The sequence below is a fragment of the Rhea pennata genome, chromosome 4 (genome assembly GCF_028389875.1).
Source record: "Rhea pennata isolate bPtePen1 chromosome 4, bPtePen1.pri, whole genome shotgun sequence".
Taxonomy (NCBI): Eukaryota; Metazoa; Chordata; class Aves; order Rheiformes; family Rheidae; genus Rhea; species Rhea pennata.
The window spans coordinates 49,598,309-49,624,292 of record NC_084666.1 but is presented as its reverse complement, the minus strand read 5'-3'; the positions used below and the strand labels follow the sequence as shown (position 1 = coordinate 49,624,292).

Genomic DNA, 25,984 nt, shown 5'->3' with positions numbered 1-25,984 from the left:
AACAATTAGTTCTTTAAAACACTACTTTTAATTAGACTTGTGACATAATTAAACTAAGTATAAGTATGTAGAACATCATCCTGTGCATTCTTTTGCCTTCGTATTTACAGAAATGTGTGTTTTGGTGGAGTTTAATTTTACTTCACATTTGGTTGATAGTTTTTTTAGTCTCCTTCCCCGCAAAAACATCTCCAACTACTTAATAAAAAATATTTCTGCCTATCAAGACATACTCAGCAGTTCTACATTTTGTATACCAAAATGCACTCTTTGCCATCTGAGTAAGCTCATCTCAGTATCACCCTAACATTAAGCTGACTTTTCCTATAGATAACACTTTGTTTTACACTTTATTTCAACTTCTCAAAGATCATTTCCTGTTCTTGAAGAAGAAGAAAAAAATAGAAGCACAGGACATGTACACCTTTTAGCCCTCTTAAATCAGCTTGTTTTACACCATCACACACAGGCACTGGCCCCACAGGGCATAGCCTGAAAGCAGACAACAACACACAAGTGCAGCAATCCACCTATGTGCTACACTTTGCAGGATTAGGGAAATAAGAAAAATCTAGCCTTGCCAATAGTCTGATCCTTCCAAATGATCTCTACGACATATATATGTTTTGGGGTACACAGATTCATAAATAAAGCTGGGATGAGGCACACACACAGAAAACACATCAGATACTAATAAGAAAAATGCAAATGCTATTTAGCTTCATTATGAAATAAAGACAGAGGAAATAGCATCTGCACATATGGCCAAGCCCATAAGTTAGGCACCGATATTAACTGATTGATTATCAAAGATATCAACCACCCAGAAGCGCCCATTATCTTTTCAGAAACAGGCCAGATATTTTCATATTATATAGGCGAATAGATCTGACTTCAAACAGGTATATGTATTTTTTAAGGCTTCTCAAATTGTTTATGGAAAACTTGCATAAAGTCCAGAATTTGACCACATGCTAGTGACAGTCAGAAGTCCCTCAATTAAAGGCCTTGCAGACCTATGCCACTGGCAAAAGACTGAACTCTGGCTACATATTACAGCCCTCACCCTACAGTCAGTCCAGTGCATTCTCATTCCCAAGGCTCATCCTATTAACATCCTGTTTGGAAAAGTTAAAAACAAACAAACAAACAAACAATAAAAACCTTTAAATAAACAAACTTGGGGTTTATTTCATGTCATATATACATACTCCCCCTATACAATCATGAGTTCAAACTATGCCAATGCAGTAAGACTAAAATGCTTGTGTATTTGTGACTCATTAGTGGTCACTTTATTTAAAAAAAATGTGCCGGTCTTGTGGCTTGATTTTAGCTAATCTTCACTATTTTTTTCAAAAATCTTTCCTGGGAATTTCTTAAAAGTGTTTATCACACTGACTCTCCAGTCAATAAAGCATGAAACAAGGTATTTCTAGATAAATTAAACTTTCCAATGATGGAACAAAGATCAAAATCAATTCTTTATGTCAGTAGTATTATATGAACTTAGAAACAAGTTCAGCTGCTTCAACAGGGATGTCTTCAAACAGTTTCAGTTAGGTTCTGGAAATCAAAATATGGATATGCTGCTTTACTAGGACCCAGGATCGCTGTCAGATGCTCGGGGGCCTACATTCTTATTTGAAGTCAAAAGCCATTCTGCTAACGACCGCTGAATTGAGGCCTCTGAGTAGTCACAGAAACCTCCTGAACTGAAAGCTAGGGACAGCAGCAAACCTAGAGCTTGTGCAGAGAAACAAGAGGAAATACCAAGCACATACAAAGACTTAAAAATTTAACATTGGAATTCTCTGATTTGAGGAACATTTTTTTAATGACTAGAGGAGGACACTGTAAGAGACAAAGAGGAACAAGCATTTGGGAACCGATATTTTTAACGTGTGAATGGTTACATCCCCAAAACTTACAAACACCTCCTAAAAAGGGGAGTGGGAGAATACTTTAAACTATATCCTCAAAAACAAAGCAGCATAACATGTAACTTCTAAACAACATGCAACTTTCTCTCTTGGCAGTGTATATTTAGGTACTTACATTCACAAGCTCCCAACTTTTCACACTAGATAAGCACAAAGTAAAATTACTTTGTTCCTGTGGTTCTGACTTCAATTTCCCCATTTACACTGTTATATCATTCATTTTATACACAAGGACTGCAAACATACAAGGTGACTACAAATTAGCCCTCTTTCTGGTGACACAAGATTGGAATTGGAAAAGTTTACTTTTAAATACACACAACTTTTAGCTAAAAAGAACAACTTCCATTTTTAACTGCACAAATAAATCAAAGAATCAGTCTTGTTTGCATATATGTAAACTAATCTGTACTTAATAGTCACTGACATCTCTCTAAACAAAAGATCAATGACTCTTCCTTTCTTCATAATGTTTTCTTCATAAACATTAAGTTCTCTTTACAATGTGTTTTCTGACTCTTTGCAGATGACTGCATCCACAAATATTGTTTTAGCTTTCTAAAGAAACAGTTACATTTCTGGGAGGATTGATTGTTTCCCCATTTCTAGGTATTTCAGTGTGTTCCTCAGGCAGAGTGGCTTCACTGACAGTGAAATATGCTAAACAAATGACATGTCACAGAGTAAATCAGCATCTACTCTCTGATCAGCTGGGTCATGTTTTCTTTTCAAAATCCATGGCCTCTTGATAGAAAATAATGAGTATTTTACAGGCCTTATTAGAAAAATCAATATATTGATGCCCATGTCTGAAACATCTGCATAATAATAGATTCTGTTAAACCATTAAGGAGAAAATTAAGATGTGTTTACACATTATTAATTTACCGTGATCAGAGACAGTTTATTCATCATTTTTCTCAAGCATTTAACAAAAATAAAAAACTGTGGCATCTATATTTAACAATACAGTGAAATAAACAAAAAGATTATTTAAATTCTTACCAGCTTAACTGCACAATTCCAACAACATTAATGTTAAAAATATAACAACAGTAACGTTAAAAATGACAATAATATTAAAGCACTTACTTAGTATAAATATTGCATTACTTACCAAAAAACTTCCAAAGGCTGAATTAAATATAGCAGCTGCCTGAAGAGAGAAAAGATAAATACAACCAATGGTAAAATAGCTACAGTACAGGAATGAAATGTCGTTCCTTGGCCCAATAAGCTATTAGATCCTCTAAATACATGCGTACACAGAAACCGCTAAGCAAAGTTAGCTACTGCTTAAAAAATTGCCAGTGGTCTGTAACTCATGAAGACTGATAGGTTCCAGTTTATGAATTCATAAATAATGTGCTGAAGCAGACAAAAGCAGGGGGAGAAGAAAACCCTTGCCAGCAAGCTTATGACGAATATCTACGAGAACCAGAATCACGTAAAATCTTGTCTCATTGATTTTGCTCTAATTCGCTGGTAACACTTTTACACATTAACCCATTGATTAAAATAAATACAGTTTGACTGAACTAAACCAGTGCATTTTCATAGGCTTTTAACAGCTTTTTAAAATGAATATTAATCAGGCAAATAAACCAATTTAATTGTTCATAATAAATAAGCACTGTCAATTTCAGAAGTTTCTGTAATTTGACCAGCAAATTTCCAATACAAATAACAAAAATAACTGCAAAATTATGAGGCCAAAAATGCCTATAATCATTACTTTTTACTATATAATCCTCTAAAATAAGAAAACAAACAATTTTGGTAATGATTTTAAAAGCCTTTGTGCTTACCTAAATATCCAGGAAATACAAGGTAGTAGTATTATTTCTGAACATTAACTCATTAAATTCCAGGAAGTTAAAACTTGAGTCTTGAAAAGCTTCCCCCAATTAGCAAGAAAGAATAGAAACTCTTGTTTGGCAGCCAGTCTGATGATGAAAAGCCACAAGTAAGAGAAAACCGGGGGGAGGGAAACGTACCATTTGCATGAAGATCTAGAGCAGAGTCAAATTAATCACCCTGGACATTTTCAGCCACAGATTAATAACAAGTGGATGCTAGTGAGTTTAGCAAGTTTGAATAAAGTCCAAATTCAGGGGTAGGAGCCATAGCTGAACCTGCCTTCTGCTCTATAAGAGGATGCAATGAGAGTGAATGGGTAATGAGATCCTTGGCTCTAGAGAGCTTAGCTTTCTTATTCAAGTTCATAATTAATTCAAAGCTTTGATAATTTCATTAGATTCCTCCTCTACTAGCCCTATCAATAAAAGATGGCACCGGACCGCAGGTCCTCAGTGGCCCAAACGAAAAAACAAATGCAGACTTGGAAACCTTTGCTGACTTGCTTACTAACAGGGACAATGGCATATGGCGCTCCATGCTGCGGAGGGAGCATCTGAATAGATACAGCTAAATAAAACATTATAGTTGACAGTTGTAAACTACAATAACATATTTTAACACCTCTTCCTCATCAGTATTCCTTTTTTGAACATAAAAAAGAGGCATAAGTCCAAGCAGCTTCTCCTGTCAGAGATCATAGCTGAAAGCAAGAGAGAGTACTACGTAAAACAATTCTTCAACAAGTGTGGATTAAATCAGGCTTTTTAACTTGCATTTGAAGTTGTACAGATGATACTTTCACGTGGCAAAAGAGAAAAACATCACATCCGTGCATGCAAACCTATTGTATGTGATCAATGCAGGAGATGTCCTTGTAGGTATCCTTTGTTAATATGTCCCTTTTCCAGATCCTATTATCACTACGCTAAGAAAAAATTAATCAGGTTTATCAAACCTTTCTGGTATTTGCTGGGCAGGTGCCATTCTTTTTACGCAGTCTGTATGCATTTGTTCACTTCAATCTGATGAAGATGCAGAGAGCCCCCTTGTATTACATTCTGCCTCTGAATCCATGAAGGAGAACCTAGACCTTTATTTTCAAGCATACTTTAGACTTCCTTCCTTGCAAAACAATCGTTGCTAGATAAAACAGTGTAAATCAACTGCTAGATCAGAAAGAAAGCAGCATCTGGGCTCCACTTCTGCACCAGAAGGCTGGGAGGAAACTTAACGGTCCCCTCCTCCCCACGCAGATTTTGTGTGCAGAGTGACAGCTACATTTCTGTCTACCACTGTCACTCACCCTCCTCAGGAAAAGAAGCTGGTAAAGTCTACACAAAGTGGACAGAGAGCAAAAAGAGTCCTTTCTTCCCTCTCTGACATGCTAAGCTTACTCTTATTTCATACAAAAATACCCAGTCTTATTCCAGTTGGAAGGGGGCCAAGCCCTGCTTGCAGTGCAGGTGAGCCTGCTGGACCACATCAATCGACACAAGAGAAACATCTTACTAGGCAGCTCTGAACCTTTTTGCTGGTCATTTTAATAATACACAAAGAACAGAGCAGCTGCTGGCAAGAACTGATATACCAGGAAAGATCCTGCGCATTGAGGTTTAACCGCACTACTGGCTGTCAGTCCTGATTTGAAGGTCATCTGCAGATATAAAATCTTTTACTTAAATCACACTATATCTTCCCTTCCTGAAAAAAGTCTGTGCCTAGCAAGGCGGTAAAGAGAGGTACTAGCTAGGTCTGGTGGTCTCTTCTTGCCTCGACATTATCAGTCCATACTTTACCTCCTTCTTCCTGACCCACAAGGAAGGCTTCTGCTTTACCATTCTCAAGCTCTTAGCTAATAAGAAAACAATCTCAAACACAGTTTACATTTCAGGTATTCAGCCCATCTTGTGCAAAAGTCATCATTCATAACTGGTTAGGGTATATTAGATTGCCTTCCCCCCCCCTTCTTTGTCCAAAATACCAGAAATTGACCAAAACAGATGATTAAACGCTCATTACAAGAAAAAAAGAAGAGTCAGGTAGACCACGAATGAAACTACAGAAGTTCACCCAGATGATTTTGCCTTAGAGAGTGAGGGTGGTCACTGACTATATTTGCAGATGTCTTTAAAAAAAGTGTTTTCCTGAAATAGCCTCAGAACTAAATCTTTCTCACACTCACAAGCCTGGGGCTTATGCTTATGATTCTGGTTCAACATTAAACAAATATGTAGTAAACTGAACCAACTGTTCCAAATTATAATTAAATGTATAGCCAGTGGTGTGACCCTGTAAAATTTAACCACTCTGCACTTCCAACCCCATTCTATCAAGGGGGATAACATTGCCCACACAGCTCACATGGCACTGTCAGAATTAATTCATTGCTTGAAAAGCACTTTGAGATCCTTAGAGGCATGGTACAAACAAACATTAGTGCTGACACATGATATCGCTAGGAATTAATTTTCTATTTGAAATATTTAAAAAGTTTTACAATAATAGTAACTAATAAGAGTTTGTTCCTTTTGTGCTCTAACAGATATCAGACTACCTGCAGTCAGCTTAACAATAAAATATTAAAACATTTAGCTGGCCCTATAAAATTTTAAGTTCAGATTTGCACATGTTCGCAAACTGTACACTGCACTTCCTATTAACATCAGGGGTAGTTTATTATAGACTCTCTAAAGTCAATGGTAAGATCTTTTCATAAGCTAAATGCATAGCCACATATTTAAATGCAAGGACAGACTCCATTCTAAAGTAGCAGTGGAGATAAGCAGCCTGCTCCATTCAGACCAATTATTCAGATTTATAGCAACTCAGAGATAAAGACCAAAAACACTGTCTGTACTCTAACAGGACTATTACAGAACAATACGTACAGCTCCACTTGAGTTTAAAATAATAAGCCCTAGCTTCACTAAACAACAAACTCAACATTAAACAGCTATAATTTCAGTCAACTCAGTATGCCACCAAGTTTGAGGAAATTCTCTCATCGTCTGCATTTCCTGAGAGGATCAGCTGGAGTGGAAAGCTTTCAGATGAAGAGGAACTAGCCCATTTCTGAGAGAAACCTAATTTTGTATTTGGAAATAAGCTTTCTCTTCCCATACCTGAGTCTACTGCAAAGCTTTATCTCCTTTTATCTCCTACCTTATCCTGCCAGGAGTATGTGTGCAGAAAAGACTGCTAGAATTTTTAATGGTGATAGCAAGAAGATCACAGACAGTCCTCAGAGCTACAATAAAAGTTTTTTTTTTTAAAAAAAAAAAAAAAAAAGAGAGAGAAGGAAGAAGAAAACAGCAAGATTGTAACCAAAGTGCCAAATACCTCCTTCCTCATAGGCGTGTATCCAAATACAGCAGCAAGCACCTGCTGCATTCAAGTACATCTGATCTGGCAGCAAATCAAACAAGCAAGCTAATGTTTCAATAGAATTAAATAGAGAACAAATTCTGCAGTCAGTTCCATCTCCTTTTATTTTGGTATCAAATTAAACTGTCTGGGAATGTATTACGCTAGGTATCTTACTAATAATAATGAAGCAGGAATGCATTAAAAAAAAAAGATGGAAAGATATCCTGGAAGTATTTGGAGTAAAAATTGGAGCTTCTGCATCTTAGAAGGTAAGGATGCTGTAAACTTGTGAATAAATATCTATTCTGTCCTAGCTCAGTGATCTTGCAGCTCATATGAGCAACTTAACAGACAAAAACAATGACATTCAGGGGAGATGCTTGAGGACAAGAAGAAAGCCAATGTCACTCCAATCTTCAAAAAGGACAAGGAGAAAGAGCCAGGAAACTACAGGCCTGTCAACCTCATCTCCTGGAAAGGTGATGGAACAGCTCATCCTGGATGTCATCTCCAAGCATGTGGAGGAAAAAGTGATCAGGAGTGGTCAACATGGACTCACAAAGGGAAAATCATGCTTAACCAATCTGATAGCCTTCTACAATGGCATGACTCACTGGGTCAATGAGGGGAGAGTACTGCATGTTTGTCTACCTTGACTTCAGCAAGCCTTCCAATGCTGTTTTCAGTAACATCCTCATATGTAAGCTTAAGAAATGTGGAGGAGATGAGTGGACAGTGAGGTGGATTGGCAGAGGGTTGTCATCGGTGTCACAGAGTCTAGTTGGAGGCCTGTAGCTAGTGGTGCCCCCCAGGGCTCAGTACTGGAGCTAGTATCCTTGGGTGCATCAGCAGGTCAAGGGAGGTGATCCTCCCCCTCTACTCAGCCCTTGGTGAGACCACATCTGGAGTACTGTGTCCAATTTCAGGCTCCTCAGTACAAGAGAGGCATGAAACTACTGGAGAGAGTCCAGCGTAGGGCTACAAACATGATTAGAGGACTGGAGCATCTCTCTTACAGGGAAAGGCTGCAAGAGCTGGGCCTGTTTAGCCTGGAAAAGACAAGACTGGAAAGAGATCTTATCAATGTCTATAAACACCTTAAGGGATGATGTCAACAGGATGGGGCTGGACTCTTTTCAGTGGTGCCAAGTGATAGGACAAGGGCCAATGGGAACAAACTGAACCACAGGAAGTTCCATTTGAATATAAGGAAGAACTAACTCACTGTAACAGTGAAAGAGCACCAGAACAGGTTGCCCAGAGAGGTTGTGAAGTCTTCTTCTCTGGAGACATTCAAAATCCACCTGGATGCAACCCTGTCTAACATGCTCTAGGTGACCCTGTTTGAGCAGCGGGGTTGGACTAGATGGTCTCCAGAGGTCCCTTCCAACCTCATCCACTCTGTGATTCTGTGAGTTTATCATCATCAACAAGATTCAAATGAAATGGCTATGTATAACTGAACTGGAACTACCATTTGTTTTTACTGCAGACTCACAGCAAGACAACCTGACAGTGCTACCTCACAGCTTTACATTTGGACCACATGAAAAAGAAAAAGGTTTTCTTTGCTACTGTAGTTAACACTAAAAGGTTTGACTCTTATTTGGCAGACCTGGGGGAAGCAACCCTCCTAAGTGCAGTGCCTCCAAGCTCCATGAGGACCTGCAGTCCCCAGGCCCCCATAAGGGGAGAGAGTGTATCACATGCTAGGACCTGCATGGCCTCAGCCACCCTGCTGCCTTAAGGCCTGTCCAGGGCCACAGCTGCTGGTGGAGAGGAACCAAATGGACACGTCTTGAAATGTCTCCAAGCAAAGCAGCTTGGGCTTCACAAAAAGCTGTTCTGTGTAGGCCTGCAATTACCAGCAGTTAAAACGTCACCATTTTCAGACATGCATGGTGAGATACAATCCATGTACCAAGTGCAAGGCTAAATACCTTACTTAAAAACACATAGCACAATGAAGCAGAGAAAAATATATAACAGTATAAAGATCTGGAGAGAGAAAGACAAGAATTCTGGCAGTACTACATCAGTAAAAGAGAGCAGAATGTGGTAGCGTAACATTTTATAATGTCCATGTTATCAACACAGAATTCTAATAGATCCAGGTCTCCTTTTAATGAAAAAAACAAAATTTTGTTTTTTTTAAAAAAGGGGGTAAGGAAGGAGGGTGGGAAAGAGAGAGAGAGACTGACTCTGAAGAAGTGACGGAAAGGGTTTGACCAAACAAGACAGAAAAGGGAATTTTATCAACCTCAAAAGATCGGTGTAGCTCAAGAAGGTGGAGGAGGAAGACAAGACATCAAAAGTAGCTTGAATAAGTCGGCAGAGTCCGTTTAAAGGGCTCCTTCAATCTCCTGTTTAAAAATAAAATCTCAAGTGAGTGTTACTACAGCTCATTTCTTAACTGCTGTTTCCATTAATAAGATGTTACAGTTCTGTAGAAAGCCATTTGCCACAGTACTGTTCCTGCAAACAGAATATAAATACACCTAATAAGGTTTAATCTGTGTTGCTGTTCATAACTATTCATCTGAGTTCAGATGGGGAAAAAAAATATATATTCAAGTTCCTGGTTTTCAGCACTAAATTGAATCAGGTGTCCTCTTCTCTTAAGAAAATTAAGTTGCTTTTGTGCAAGAGTGTTTTAATGAGAACAGAGCCTGCCGACATTGATAAATGGGAATGACACCAGAGAGAGCATGTAAGCAGGACAATATGTGCACGTTACAGTCTTACAGGCTATTTTTCACTGACTATCCTGAATGACTTCGCTGTTTCTTAAGGGGCCTATTAATCTCAAATTTAGTTATTACACAACGTTTATTTGAACATATATTCTACAGATGATGACAGTTAATAAAGGAAATCTTTTACAAGCTGTATTTTTACATATTGTTCTAACTGCAGCTCCCAGTCAGTGTACTGTATTGATGGAGTAACCTAGTTATGATGCAGCTTTAAAAAAAGGCACATATATTCAGATTATTTTCTAAGCATACTGGGACTCCTAAATAACTGTTAAAATGCATATAAAAATCCTGCTACAGCATGGCAAAAATAAAAGAGGTAGTGTTAACTGCTCAACAAAATCTCTCACTGCACAGTTGCCCCCTCAAAGGCAAAGTACATGCCTTTTTTAACATTTCAGGATAATCTTTGAGAAACAAATGGACCCCTGGAGATGTATATACACTTCATATTGAATTCAACAGGAGTTTTTAACATGCGTCTTGCACGTGAATTTGGCCCCACGTGTTGTATATTTGATAGGCCCCGCAACAGTAGTACTTTGCGGGATGAGAGGTGGAGAACAGAAAAGAAAAAAAAATAAGAAAAGGAAAACTCAGACTTTGATGATAACTATATTTGAATGGTACTGTACAAATAACCTTTTCTTCTCTCTTGGAAGAAAAAAAGCGTATGGAGATTTTTTTTTTTTTTTTTTTTTTTTTTTAATCTATTACCATGTTCCCTGTGGTCCACCATATTTGCCAGCCATGAAAAAGATACCACCTAATCCCCAAACTGCCTCTAGAGTTATGCTGAATGATATGAAAATATTCCTATATTTAAACAACATTCAATAACCATCAGTTTTATGGAAATGACGCTGAAAAGGCACCAGAACAACAAAATAATCAATATGTTGTTTGTTCACATTTCAGCAGGGGAATGTCATCCAGAGACTGGTGTCTTCTGAAACACCTCACTGAGCCATGGACATGAAGCTGTGCACACTGCAGATCTGTTCAGAGTTGGCAGAGGTTGCTGCACCCGAGTATAAGTTTGCCCTGCTTGAGCCAGGCTCAGAATCCTGACACAAGCAGTGCAGGGAAACAAGCTGGGGACTCTGCAGGCCGGCTACCTAGGAAGTTCTTCTGGGTGAAAATCAGTCTTTCACTCTCCCGCTTTTGTAATTCCTTATAATCATCACAACCTTTTGGTAAAAATATTTATGAACACATAACAACCTATCAAAAGAATGTCAAAAGGCAAACTTTTTATCTAAACTTACTTAGTGTATTTCCTGCTCCATGGACAGATTTCTGTTTCACCAATAGCTTTAGCAGTACTGAGAGATTCCTTTAATCAGCAAGAAGTCACAACTTTCTACTCTGACTCAAGGGAGAACCAAGGCTCACCATGGTATTTAAGATTGACGGTAACACCAGATAAGGGCTAAAATTAGGACAGTAAAGAGACTTTTCTAGACAGTAAAATCAAAATACAAGTATTTTACAAGTACAGCAAAATTAAGTACTCAGATTACATGAACATTTATGTGCCAGTCTCCAAACTTCTGTTGATACTTGATGGGATCTACAGATCAGTAACAGGAAAGCCATGCTGAGCAAAGGTTGGGAAATGACACCGGCCTATATGGCTGGATCATTTTACTTCAGATGACATACGTTACCAAGAAGAAGGAAAGCAAAAGCCTTCATAATCAGTATCAGAAAGATCATATACACTAAATTAGGAGGGAAAACCCTCTGTAACAAGTTGGAATGTCCACTTCCTAGATGAGAAAATGAGATTTGGTGTTCTCCAGTACAGGAGAGAGGCTTCGAGACATAGCATGTGTCTATCCCCTGCTGCACAACACTAAGCTTCATCCTGCTTTGATCTTCGCCTTACCCTGAACCCCACAGCTGCACCCATACCAAGTACCTAAGTGGCTGGGTGCCTTACCCTCTGCAGAAACACAAACGCAGGCAACACGTACCTTCTGCAGCCTCATGTCTATCCTCACAGGAGGTTACAGCAAACAGATTTCCTTCTTCTGACAACCATTGCCTATTTCCTTTTGACAATTAGAAGGGTTGTCAGCTGAGACAGCCACCAATATTCTCACTTGATGAAGAAAAATGGCTCACTTTTTTTTGGTCTTTGTGCGAGACAGTCCTTGAAGAGCCATATTCCACACCCAGGGGGCCTCAAAGCTGTAATTTACCTTCCAGTGCTCTGTCCTCCCAGCAGCAGCAGTACAGAACACAAAAGTGGACTTGTGTGCAAGACAAAAAGTACCTTCCAGTGTCGGCTCCTGCTTTGCTCAACAACCTGAATATCTACAGTGGATTCTTGAAAACTGACATGAATAAACAGAGGCAGTTTCTCTTTTCCCTCCTCTACTTAAAAACTGTGAAAGTAAATACTAAGATTACCACACAGTGCCAGTGTAAACACTTCAACAAGCAGTGATTTAAAGCTGACAGCCTCATAACAACACATGCTTTCTCATACTGAATGCATGATATGTATGCAGTATCTGCAAACCTCATGATCTAGCATCTGACCTCCTCCTTCTCCATAAATTTCATAATGCTCTGGAATGCCAGGAAGCTCTAAGCTCCCAAGACTACATACAGCCTAGCCTGCTGTATACATTTTTTCATCATAGGGACAGCTTATTTCCATAATTTTCCTAGACATCAGGATACAGGAGGTAACCTCTTTCCCCTTCTATCCCAGTACTGTAAAGCACAAGCCTTAGCAGCACAGCTGACATCAGAACTTAACCAGACTGCGCCACACAATTAGAGGGTAAAAAAGAATGTAACCATTCATCAATACTTTCATAGGAAAACTACTCGCACAAATCTTATTCATATCTCATTTTGTTAGTGACTCAAGGCTTATTACCATAGTAGTAAAGACACAAGCTCTCACACCCAAACAAATGGGCTGCCAAGCAATGATTTAATAAAGGAGACTCAGCTGAACAACAGTGTATAAGTAACTCTGCCAACTTGATGCTCTCTTCTGGTCAAACATTTCATAACTGTAAGTGACTTTTTCCTCTTAAAAAAAAATTACTGTAGAAGGTATCCTCAAAAGAATACACAGCAATAACAAACTCCCAAACATACTTTTATTTAAGTTCACATTTTCTGAGATCTTAAGCTGTGATAAAAACACTTAAAGGTCTTGTCCCCTGATTCTCCTGGAGACACATCATCCATAACATGATTAGAGGTCTAGTTAAACAATGCATCCCACAACTCCAAAGAGTATTACTTCCCTGCTGAAGTGAAATGAAAGCACAAGGCCACTTTTTAAAAGGTGCCCTTTGCATTAACTGTAAGGCTGTGCTTGCACCACTGCTTTTCCTATAAATATCCCACTGTCATATTTGCTTTCTGGGCAGTTAGTAGTAGAACTAGACATTTTAACTGCTATGCCATCCAAACCTGCTTAGAATGGCTTTAATTGCATTGTTGTAATAGCTCCTGTCACTCCTGCCACTGGGTACAGCTTTGCTATTTGTGGTGCAATGCCAAGAGCTGGAGGGAAAAAAAAAAAAAAAAAAAAAAAAAAAAAAAAAAAAAAAAGAAGCGAGTACAGGGAGGCAAGTTGAAGCATCAGCTTTGTAAAATAAAAAGTCATCTGGCCCACTGCATAGATCCATGAACCCAGCTCTATGGAGCTTATGTCAGAAGCGTCACAGATAAAAGATTCAGAGATTTTCATATCACGCTAGCCACAACAGATGTCTCTCCATATCATGCAGAAATACATTAAAAATAAAAAAATGGCCTGAGGTTTAGCTATACTGTAAATCAGTATGATATGGTATTGGAAATACACTCTTGTAAGCCCAGCCAAAGCTCTAAATGCTGCAATATTGTGATAGGAAAGAAAAAAAAGATGCAAAGAAATGCACTATAAGAAAATACTAGCACTATAGCCACTGCCAGAATGAGAAAAAGGAGGAATCTTTATGCATGCAACTGCATTCTTTTAAATGGTGCTCAGATACTACTGTAGTTTAAATTAACTCTTTAAGTCTAACTAGAAATAGCTTAACCTTTTTATTTTGGCATTTTACTGCTTCCAGCTGAGTTGCTCAGGTACCTAGTGGAAGATGGTCTCTGTCCCTGCTCTTCTTTTCAGCTCTTCCATGTCTCCCAAGTTGCAGCACAGCTATTAAACTCTTACGATGCACTGAGATGGTACAGGCAAGGAGCTCAGGCTATCAAGAGAAACAAGGGCATGGAGCACCAAAGTTATAGCAAAAATTGAGATAAATGTCAAAATGATTTGTTTGCATAACTGAAAAACTGACCCAGGTTAACCTGACCCGAAACAAAATATTTACATAGAGATTTCCCTGAAAGAAAACAGAAACATTTCCACAAAGTCTAAATTACACACACAAGGCAAAGAAAAGAGAATGGAATATTGCCACTTGAACGTGGTTTGTACACGAAGTTCCATGCCACTAAAGTAATTACTGAAAAACAAAGTGCCTGCCCAAAATGAAAGAAAAATAAAAAGCCGATTATAAAAAAAAGAAAGAAAAAAAAAAACAAATAAACCCCTCCCCAAACCAGAGCACACTTTTGTAATGTGGTCTCTTTCCCCACATTTTAATGATAAAACTTTTTCTCACCTTGCTGGTAAATTGTAAAGGCAAGGCCAACGTATTCTTTTTGCGAACAAAGAACTCCAAGGAGAATTCAATAAAGAAATCGGTAATACTGCACTCACCACAAGGCTCCAACACGACACAGTAACTGCTACTGATATTCTGTAAGTGTAATTCATCCTGGACATTGAATCCATCCATGGGTTGTGGGAGAAGTGTATTTTATCATGCCATTTAAGCCTGGAATATCATGCATCTACACAGTCGGACCAAGTTAAGTTTGCAAAAAGAAGCAGAAGCAACTTAGATCCGGAATTCTTTGCTACTTTAAAGTACCTTAATAACATAAGACGCTCTGTGATACACAAATTGCACAAAACTAAGAAGTATGTTCAAGGTGCCAAGTCAAAAGTGCGAGAGCTGCTAACTATTCTGTACAAGAGTAAGTCCTGACTCCAGGAAAGAAGTATCTTAACAGCAATGCAGAGTAGCAACGTGTGTGAACACAGAACTAAAGAACAGAATTAGGATATGCAAACAAATGTGCAAGCAGTTAAAAAAAACCACTTATACACTGCAAGCAATTAAACAATCAGAAATTCAGAAACATCTTGCTAGACGGCTCTCTTACACACGCAACACATAAATGACTAAAGATAAGATATGCAAGCCACTCAAACAACTTTACGTGGTATGTTAGCAGTATTTCATAAAAACAACTTTCCCAGAGAAAGAGTTAATTTAGGTTAACAACTACTTGAGTGATCAGCACTTTGGGGGTAAAATAGACAAAGATTTCTGAAACCATATCTGGCTAGTATTTTGACTCAAAGTTTGCCACTCAAAAGCTTGATAGATAGTAGGGAAAGTGTCTTTATAACAGGCAATATCGTTATCAAAAAGGAGGCTGTTTAAAAAACGGATTTTTCCCTCATTCTTGCACACATTCATTCTGAAACCGAGTTGTTCTTTAACTAATTTCATTTTAGAAAAAAAAAAAAATCAAAAAAAAACTCACAAAATAGTCACCAGCTAGTGGGTTTCAAGTTCAGTTTGATCTAACATCATAACCAACATCTCTATGTATCTATCTCCTCCTCTTGTGAAAGTATCAACAAAATTCAGACTGATACGCTTATCTACAATATATCATATCACTGCTATAAGCTCTAGTGTAGCAATATAGTTGCAGAGCATGAAACAGTAATCAAAGTCCTGAAAAATATACCACTGTCAGCATTATACACTGGTACCAGTGTATTATAGCACCTTGGTTTAAAATAAATCAACATAAGTGCCTGCTTTGGTAAGCACTTCAAATGCAGTGTACATCAGCATTAGGAGAGGTAATGCACAAAGAAACAAATCAGAAAAATGAGACTTGTAAATAACAATTCAATTAGCAGATTCATATCACTCATTTCCTAATAAACTTTCTATCTGCACCTATAGGAAAACCTTCCTCCAGCCTTCCCTCCTTAATTTACATGTGTGTGCAGGCCTGCTCTTTTTTCTTCCAAGCCCCTTTGCCCTTTCAATCATGAAGTATATTACTCCACTGTCAGAGCAAAGCAGTTCCTAACAACAGGGAACCCAGCTGGGATAGGAAGAGGGCAGCAGCCTCATGCATTAACATAATAATCCAACTGTGTTCCCACAGGCCCTTAGGGCAGACAGCATATTAGGCAGGCCTCCTGCGCAGACCCTCGGCGAAGCCGCCTTATCACCTGCCTATCAACCTGTGGCAGGCACAGCTGACTCCACAGCACCAGCGCCTGCCAAGCCCCCGTGCCCAATTACCTCACTACAAAAGACACAAATCCATTTTCTACGGCTGTTTAATGTACCTGATGCCTACCCTTATTTATGATTTGTGCGTACCTTTCCGCGACATTTCCAGAGGACTGACTTGTTGCCTTTTAACTACTGAAAGTCAAAGTTTTTTAAAATGGGATCCTGCTGCAGCCAGCAGGAGTCAGACCTTGAAACAAAATTTCAAGCACAAAGCACTGCTTTGCAGATGCAACTTGCAGCCTCGCGGATCCTCTGGATTTCTCAGTGAGCAAACGAGTGTGCGTGGGGGAAAATAGCAAGAACATGCCTTTGTTATTTCTGCACATCGTCATCCAGCAAAACTCAGTTCAGCATATTTTGCTGGTTTTGGTTTTTTGCAACACTGGAGAATTTTCAGGAGCAAAGCTATTCTACAGGCTGGAGCGCGAGGCCTGCCATCATACACGACGTAGCTATTGATTAAGGTATAAGGCCTGTGACAAGTTCCCAGGCATACAAACACCCATGTTAGAAATTGCCAGGAACCATTAAATAGTGCTGATTTCACATACAAGACCAATGAGACCACACGATTTAAACACAAGGTACAACTGACCTGCTCTTCCTAATTATCCTTCCTGGATAGCTACAAAGTATTTCTGCATTCTGGCTGCTTGCTATAACTCAGGAAACTAATTGACATGTCCCCTTTTTTGAGCTCTCTAACTAAAGGAAAATGTTTAAATCTATTATGCAGTGTGTTTCAATGCTGTTCTGTTACAAATCTGATTTACAGTTTATGTGCTTTCTGTACTAATACAAGCTCAGTTATACTACAAGTAAGAAAAAAGCACACATACCAGTAAAAGCTACTATTCTGCTCATTTTATACAAGACCGTCTTACAGAATGCTGGAGGCGGAGAAGACTTAAGTTCTAATACAACTTTAAATTAAATTAAAACACATATTTTCTGTAATTACCATTTAAAATGGAAGGGTACCAGATACCTAATATAATCTTACTAAAATCATGTTTTGCAGACCTTGCAAAGGCAGGTTTATTTATTCCCTTGCGAAGCAAAATTTTCCTAGTATTATTATTTTTCATTTATCTAGCCCTCTCAAAGAAGAAAATATTCAAAAGCAATTTCATATTTTAAATGTTTGATTGTTATTTATTACCAGTACACAGAAATAAAATTCATGGTAAACCACGTAGCAATAGCCTGTCAGAGAATGACCATATAAAATTGTTAACTGTGTAATTTAAATATTTTAGAATACAACCGTTACAGAAATTCTGCCTATTACTATTTCTCTGATAAATAATGGTAACAAAAACTACTTATCGTGAAAATCGTGACACTTTGAAAAAATTTTGCTTTACATGCAATTCATTTCCAGAATATGGATATTCTCTTCTGTCAGCGTATTCACGACATCTTATTAGCAACATACCCCTCAAAACTGGAAAGAGGGGAGGTGAGGGTCAGTTAAAAATGGCTCTTTGCATTGAATTTATTTGATGTTGCAAGAGTCACAGATAAAACACCAGGATAACCTAGGGAGTTACAGAATCTATCAATATAATCAAGATTCTTTTCTAAGCTCATACACCTACATCATGTCCTGATTTAAACTTTTTAGACTCACAACTTGGAGATGAAAAGTTTTGACAACTCTCATGATCCTTCCAACACTTTTCCTTGCCCCAACAAACCAATTACTATTATGTTGGTGATGTAAAAGCCAACAGCAGTTGGGACTACGCAGTAGAGGCTTTCTCCTTCACCATCTCTAAATATAAATGACTTCGGTTATCCGTAAAGTAGGGAAAGGAACTGATGTGTATTTAATTGTAAAAGACAAGAAGAAAAATCTCTTGAACATTCCTAGTTTTCTAGAGGTTTGTTCTAATCCACTTTCTCCCTTCTCCAAGTTCTAAGGCAAAAACTCCACAAGTTAAAGTACTAGTAAGTTGCACAAGACATACTGGACTTGCTATTGAATTTCTGGTTATCCTGCAAAAGTAAAACTAGCAACTAAACTAAACTATCTTTTGATGACTGAGACAAATACTTGGTACTACAGAGAAAGGCCCTTTACAGGTACATTGCCAGGGACCACAGCAGAGAGCTGCTATGTTAGTTATGGTCATCATTTTTCATATGAATACAGATGCTCAAATGTATCCCAATTCAAATGATTTTTTGGCTTTTGAATAGACATAGAGATTTTCTATTTATTCCAAAGCTGCAAAGATCAGACCAGTGTCTCTGTGAAGTCAAAAGGAGATTTTCTTTTTTTACTTTTATTTTACACAGTCAAAGTTCAGAATATTGCAATGGCTGAGATACAGTGAAAGGGAAGCTGTGGCTTAAACTTCTGACACAGGATGTGCTCAGGCAGCAATAGAGACTTTAAAACCGGGAATATTCCTGAAATTACTAAAGGCAATTGCTGTATGGAGGAAAGTACATTCATGCTGGTTAAAATATAATTCATATGTCAACATTGCCACAAAAATCATATTTCCTGGAGGTAACAAACTTAGTTTCATACAGATGATTTATTCTAATTCCCCTTGCAATTTGTACTTTGGTTCATCCACAGTTTTCATTTGCAAGACTCACTCTTCCTGATTATTTGCACAGCCTCTCATCTTTGATAGCACTGTTCCAATGGTTCTGTTCTTACATACCAGAGAGGATGACATTAACACAACAGACAGATGTTTTTCTCCATATATAACTGTGCCAGCAGAACAGATACCATCCACTAACCCTCAGCTGCTCATCAGAACTCTTTGGAGATCACTGCTCCCTCAGTTACGTGGGGGCAGGTTCTCTATAGTTCCTATGTTTTTTTTTCCTTTATGGAAGTTCTTTTGGATTCATAAAGACTCTTTTTTAATGTAATACCCACGCAATATCCATTATGCAATGTAACCTTAGCATACACAAATTAACTCAGACTGCGGCAGGTACTCACCACCTTATTTTTCTGGCTACTCAAGCATCTAAAACTGCTCTACAGCCTGTTTTTCCTTAAGTGCAAATAAATAATTATTTTATAGGTACCTAAGACACTTCTTCCTACAAATCAGAAATATGCTACCTGAACAAAAAACTGAGTAGCAATCTAATTGCAGAAGATATCAACAATTTCACCAATCCCAAACTCCAATGACTGGTTTAAGAACCACCAGCATTTCATAAGGTCAACTCTGGAGATACACAAATAGCTGGCATCTGTCAGGGATACAAGTTCTGCAATGCTTTTCTCTGCACCTGCACTGCAACTGAAACTCCTGCATCACCTCAGATCCAGTCACCTCCTAGAGAGGTGGCATTAGCAATCAAAGCTGATATACAAAGCCCAGCAGCCTGAAAACAAAGGAGATGGCAGTGCTTCCACTTGTCTACACTAATCTAGCATTTGCTGACTATGTTGACCTCATGCTTGTTGAATAATAGCTGTGGCATGGTTTCTAAGAGTTCTGGGCATAAAGCAGAAGAGATGGAAGTAAACAGAGTATCTAAAACATGTTGCAAATCCATTTAGCAGTGCACCCTCAAAACCTCAGCTACCGATTCAATAGCTCTGTGGGAAGCATCTTGCTGCCTACATGAGGTAATGGGAAAAAGAACACCAAATCAGACTCTCCAGGCTTGACTTCACCTGTACCAGGTGAAGGAATGAAGGAATACCCCTGTATTTCACCTGTTCCAGGCCTGACTGTGACCTTCAGAGCAATGCATATGACTACAACAGCTGCAACATTTCCCAAAAGGTTAAAAAGTAAAATTCAAAATCAAAGACAGTTTAAAAAAAAAATCGCAAGGGTTGTGCAAAACACAGTAAAATGCTACAAAGAGGAGGTTTCTTTAGGTTAGAATTGCCAGCCAGAGTTTTTTGAGCAGCACATGGCTCCCAAGCAGTTCCACTGAAGCTCCTGTGCCTGAACTATGGCAACATGGCTGTCTTGGCCTAGACTATTTTGGGGACCCAGATAGCCATCAGGGGAACACAGCCAGAAAGCAATGCTAACGTGCTTCGATGACCAATGCCAGGATCCAGAGTGCCAGTATTCATAAGAAAATGATGCTGTTTCCTGCCTGTGAACCATTCCTCCTTTCCTCATATCTCTGAGGAACACAATACCCATTGCTGTCCTATGAAGATTTCAATAGGAAGTTCATAGTGTTAATTGGAAGATCCACTATATCTGCTGACAGCCACAGGGCCTGAAAGGCTAAATAATCCCACATCACTAGAAAACTTTACCCTTACATTTCTTTAGATACTGTAATATTTTTAAGCACTGCTTTGGATGTGGAGCAAGACTGATGAGGTGTGCAACTAAGCAGGAGTGAGGACAATCAAGCAGCAGCTCTATCTATGCTGGAGGATGCAAACAGGAGGCATACCCATGTCAAAAGTGAAAATCTAAGAACACAAGACATTTCCAGTCAGGTCGGTCTTTTGGGCTTCCTGCTTGAGTAGCATGTTGTAAAGAGACTGTCAAGATTGAAACAGATAAATCAATTCAGCCCTTTAAATTACTCCAGGGATCCTTTCCTCACTCACTGCTCAGTCAAAACCATCCCTTAGAATTGTTAAACATGTATAATATAGACAATAAATTGCAGACATTTTTGGTCCGCAAACCAGAAGCTCATCTCCTCCCACACACATATGTACAGCATTTGCCATGCATTAAGATTACTTTATGCCAAAAAAAAAAAGTGAAACTGCAGCTGCCATAACATAGACAACAGGTCATACAGTCATGCCCCTGATAACTACAGTTTATTACTCAAAAGCTAAGAAAAATGGTTCCAAATCTTCAGCTTTAGTGATAGGCAAAGTTATAATTTAGTAATACAGGCATACTACTTGTAACATTGATATTTTTATCTGGAGGATAAAATACATCATAGGTTGCAATCAAGATTTTTCTTTCCCCAGGAGCCACCCATTTTGAAAGCATTACAAGAATTCAAAGCCAGCACTTACAATCTCAGTCTGTTATCTTAGAGTATATAATAGAAACAGGTGCTGATCACTAAAAATACTAATTAGCATTTCATTAGAAACAACAATGCAGGAAAAAAGCAGTGATTTGCAGATATCCTGCCTCTAGGATTAGATCTGAATTCATCTTAGATTAGGAAGCAATGATCTAAAAACACTACCCTGACAAGTTAACTATTATTATTGACATAATTCTGTGTAGGAATAACACTGGCTGTAAGTCAAGCATAGCAAGCAAAAAAGAAATCATGCTAAACTCCAACGTCTATAAATGATTATGAGCGTAAGGATCAAGATAGGTTACAAAATTTTGCTACTACGAGAATATCACAACAGTTGTTTTTATTCACATCTACTTATGCAGCAGTACCAAAAAGAACAAATAGTTATACTAGACAGGACTGTACTGGCAACAAAATTTAACCAACAAAAGGGTTAATTAGGGATACAAATTTCCTCAGACTGTTAATAATGGGAATGACACATAGTATGTGCCCATAAGTAATTCTCAGGTATCTTTGATCTTCAGCCCCAAGCGATTACTGTTGCCTACCATACCCTGGCCTCTGGGACTCTCTCTGAACCAGACATCTGGCTACTTCGTTGTTTTAGACTAATCTCATCCCAGGAGAGCTCAAGAAATGACACAAGGTAAGGAGGGTCCTGGCAAGGGAAAAAACATTATAGTATCAGCCGATTTTTGAGTGGACTAGAGTATCAAAATTGTCTTCAAATTTCTATAGGGATCTTGTAGCTTCCCTGCTCTCCAGCTCTGCTTTCATGCAGAAAGCCAGAATGCATGTGATCCTGTATTTTAAAGAACTGTTAAACACTTTGAAGAAGCTAATGAATGATAATCCAGGAAAGAACATATGACAAAGGAAAACAAAAGTAAAATACTGCAAGGAATAAGTGAATTTAGTACAGACTGTATTGAAAGGTCAACACTCCACATGATCAACCACCTTTAAAACTCAAAAAAAAAAAAAAAAAAAAAAAAAAAAAAAAAAAAAACTCCAAATCCAAACACCGTCTTCTTGACTAATTCACTGTCATAGATTTTAGCTGCCAGCAATTTTATCACTAAAGCATAACACTGACAACAGCAATAATATCAACTTAGTTCTTGACTCACCACTTTGGGCTTACACTGCAGTTTATAACGCACTAAGCCCAGTGGGGTAGATGGGCTGCTAACAAGGAGAGACGAAGGTTTTATTTTAATGCCAGAGGCTTCTACTATCAGAGGGTACCTGGATTTTGTCACATACTTTACTCTGTCAGATTCCTGCCCTCCCCAAATCTACTTCCATAAGTTAGATCAGATGTGACACTTTGGGCTGCTGCACGAGCGGTGCTGTAGGCTTTGAACCAAGCAGGGCCCATCTGAGAGCCCTTTTCACACACCAAGAGGTACACAGGCTCCTAAAGTCCAGTGCACACTTACTGCCTAAATTTGGAAAGAGAAAGACTCAAGAGACCTAAACCTGCAAGAAAGAGAAGCCTTATAAATACACAAGGTTGATACTATGAACATTATCACAGTTACGTACTTCCAAGCAGCATCTAGAGGAGATGCCTAACAACTGTAACAAGCATTTCTTTCACTTCTCTGTGGGTGCATTTTTTGTTTCAAGAAAACCATCTTGACTTCTTCCTGTTTCTCTTCTATCACCAGATTTAAAAGAATGGACACGAACAAAAATAAAATTCTAACCTTTTTTTTAAAGGCAGGCCCATATGATTTAATTTTGCCTCATTTCAGGGTATTTTAAGTGTTCAAAACAGACCTTCACAGAAATCTCTGAATAATTTGCCATATTGTATCAGCACCCAGACAGAACAAACCCCTGTCAGTCCCAGCCTCAAATCTGAAAAAAGTGAAACAGATGAAAGTAGTTTGAAAATCCTGTGCTAAACTTTACAAGGAATCATGCGGTCACAAAGCATCCTACCTTTTCTCTTTCTCCCCTATTTCTCACACCACAGATTCTATTTTCTTCCAGTTACCATATTTCTCTCTTGGTGGCAAAAATGATACTAAATGTATTTAAGCAGTTTCTTAATGCACTTTGAGATCAAGAATCAAGGATCAAAAAAAGAACTTACAATTCACTAGCTCTAGTTAGATAATATGGATGGTCAAATTGCAGAACAGCTCCTAGAGGTCAATGGAAGGACAATACTGCCGCAACATTAAAAAGATGCTATGCAGATTTTTCTCAACGTGATTGAAGCAAATTCTCCTTTGCTTTCTCACCAAGCATATATGTCATTAGGACAAAAGTAGATCAGGTTTAAAAATACAGGACAATATCAATTGTTTTGTATGCTGTATATAAACAACACTTGCCCAATAAACTTTTCTCCTAAAAGCTTTGCTGTGATATCAACTTATTACTTTAATCGATTACTTCTCTGATGGATGTGGCATGCAAGTAGCTATGCAGCTTTACACAAAAGAAGCAAAGTCAGAAAAAAAAAAAAAAGGTTATCCACACTACAACACAAAAATCTTACACCATATTTATAAATAAATATATCACCTATTGCAGCATGATTCAGACCACACTGCTATAAGAAAAGCAGTTAAGGTAACACATGTTAAACCTAGGTGACTATATCAATGGAGATTGCATCACTACAAGAAACAAAAAAAGGAAGTATAAACTGTGTGGATTTTTAATTTTGGCATTTTATGCATCACAGATGCTTAATCATACACCCTCTGACTTCACTTGCCATAGAATTTGTAATGGAGCTTTCCCCTATGCTTGCTCCCCCGACACTGCTTTTAAAATGACAATCAGCATTCCATATACAGGTATGTTGTCTACCTCGCAAAATACACAGGAAACAAACAGCTAAATCAGTCAATAAAGCAAACAATAAAATACTAATTATTTCTGCATATTAAAGATAAAGAAATATACGTGATATAAATATAGGTACTAATCTATGAACAATTTCTCACAGTGTGTAAAAGTAAGCATGTTTTTGTGAGATCAGTGTCTTAAAATACTGCAGTTACAGCTTAGATATGCATATAATAAATTATTTTTAAAGTCATATGCCATCAACAGGATTCCAACAACAAATAAGCAAATGCTTCAGCATGTAAATACTCCCCTGTTTACTCTGAATACTGATTTATGTCTGTGGGTATCCAAACACTGGTAACTAATGCTCTCTTCCATTATCTATTATGAAATCACAGCTATTCCGTCAGGTTTTCTAACAATAAGAACTCCCCACAGGCATTTCTCCAAAACTCAATAGCTAGAAAAAACGAGCATTGTAGCACGAGAGGAGTACCAACATACCCTATAAAGGCAAATCAAGTATGAAAGCAAACTCCAGAGAAAAAATGGCCTTCATACAAAATTCACTGTTAACACTTCTAATTTGGATGTGAAGTGAAATATCTTCCATTTATCTGTCACTACAGTCATGAGGAAGACAGAACAGAGAGGGAAAAGCCATTTAGGACATTAATAACAACATCTTGAACAACATCTGGAGCTCCTCCAAAAACCTGGTCAATCTATGTCAAAAAGAATTAATGATCAGTATTATAAATGGCACAAAGTTCAAGCATTGATCTCACTGCAGAACAATTAACCCTGTTCCAGTTCTACATTCTAAATAATACTCCTGATTTCAACATGTATTTGAAATGCTGTATACACAACTGTTGCATCCTCTCTCATTTCCCATCTATGACATTTAACAGTATCGCTCCATAGTTTGTTGCTTACCTTATGCATAATATGCATCTTTCATTTTTATTTTATTTCTATAGGTGCAAACAAACCTAAGAGAAAACATCCACAAAATACCTTGAATGAAATTCTCTCAGGCTCTGGAGGCCTTTATCTCTGCAAAAAGGGTTAAAGGGAATAGGCTTCTGAATGGAAATGGAAGAAATCCACATTTCCTCCACTGAGCAAAACTCAGTTTCTTATATTTGTAATTAAGCATCTCATCCACTAATAAAATGTACACATAAAGCTCTGCTTCAGAATCATTCACTGCCTAAACAGTGCTGATACTTGCCTTCTTTTTTTTTTTTTTTTTTTTTTTTCATGTTAGAGGCCCACCTTCACTTATTTGAAAGAGATATTTGCAAAAAGACAGCAGTTAATATATGATACTACAGTGGGCAAAAATACAATATTGTGCTTATTGACATATCTACCTTGTGCTTTATGGCAACAGCATACTTTTGCATAAGGAGACTAGCTAAAAACCAATTAGTGTTGCTGGAATTAGTCTATTGTAAACCACACAGACTCAATTTTCATTTGCGACTCTTACCCATTCCCATTGCTTTAATTTCAGCAGAATTGCATCTGATTTCACTAAGGTAAAGGAGAAGGGAATCAGGCCCAAGTTCCCAGGTACCCTTAGCAGCAGCACAGGTGTTCTTTTGCTGGTAGCAGCTGGCACACATTAATTAGCAGGAAAACCCAATTCAACTATTTCTTTCTAGTTTTGTAAGAAGGGAGATGGTACAGAATAAAGCCTCAGAACATTACATATACTCTACATGAAGAGATAATGTGACAAACTGAAATTTTCCTTCCCCTTGCATCACACAATTCAAAAGGAGCTGGAAGCCTGAAA

The 25,984-nt window shown here is 38.1% G+C and overlaps 1 protein-coding gene across 4 annotated transcripts in view; it reads right to left on the bottom strand.

The window, feature by feature from the left end:
* Window positions 1-25,984, bottom strand: part of SLC10A7 (solute carrier family 10 member 7) — a 153,324-nt gene that overhangs the window by 100,246 nt on the left and 27,094 nt on the right. For 3 of the 4 annotated variants that reach the window (XM_062573887.1, XM_062573889.1, XM_062573890.1), the window contains one exon: window positions 3,061-3,099. The exons of the other annotated variant lie outside the window; for it this stretch is intronic. In XM_062573887.1, the coding sequence (XP_062429871.1) occupies window positions 3,061-3,099 (39 nt within the window). The remainder of the gene's footprint in view (window positions 1-3,060; window positions 3,100-25,984) is intronic. 4 annotated transcript variants of the gene reach the window in all.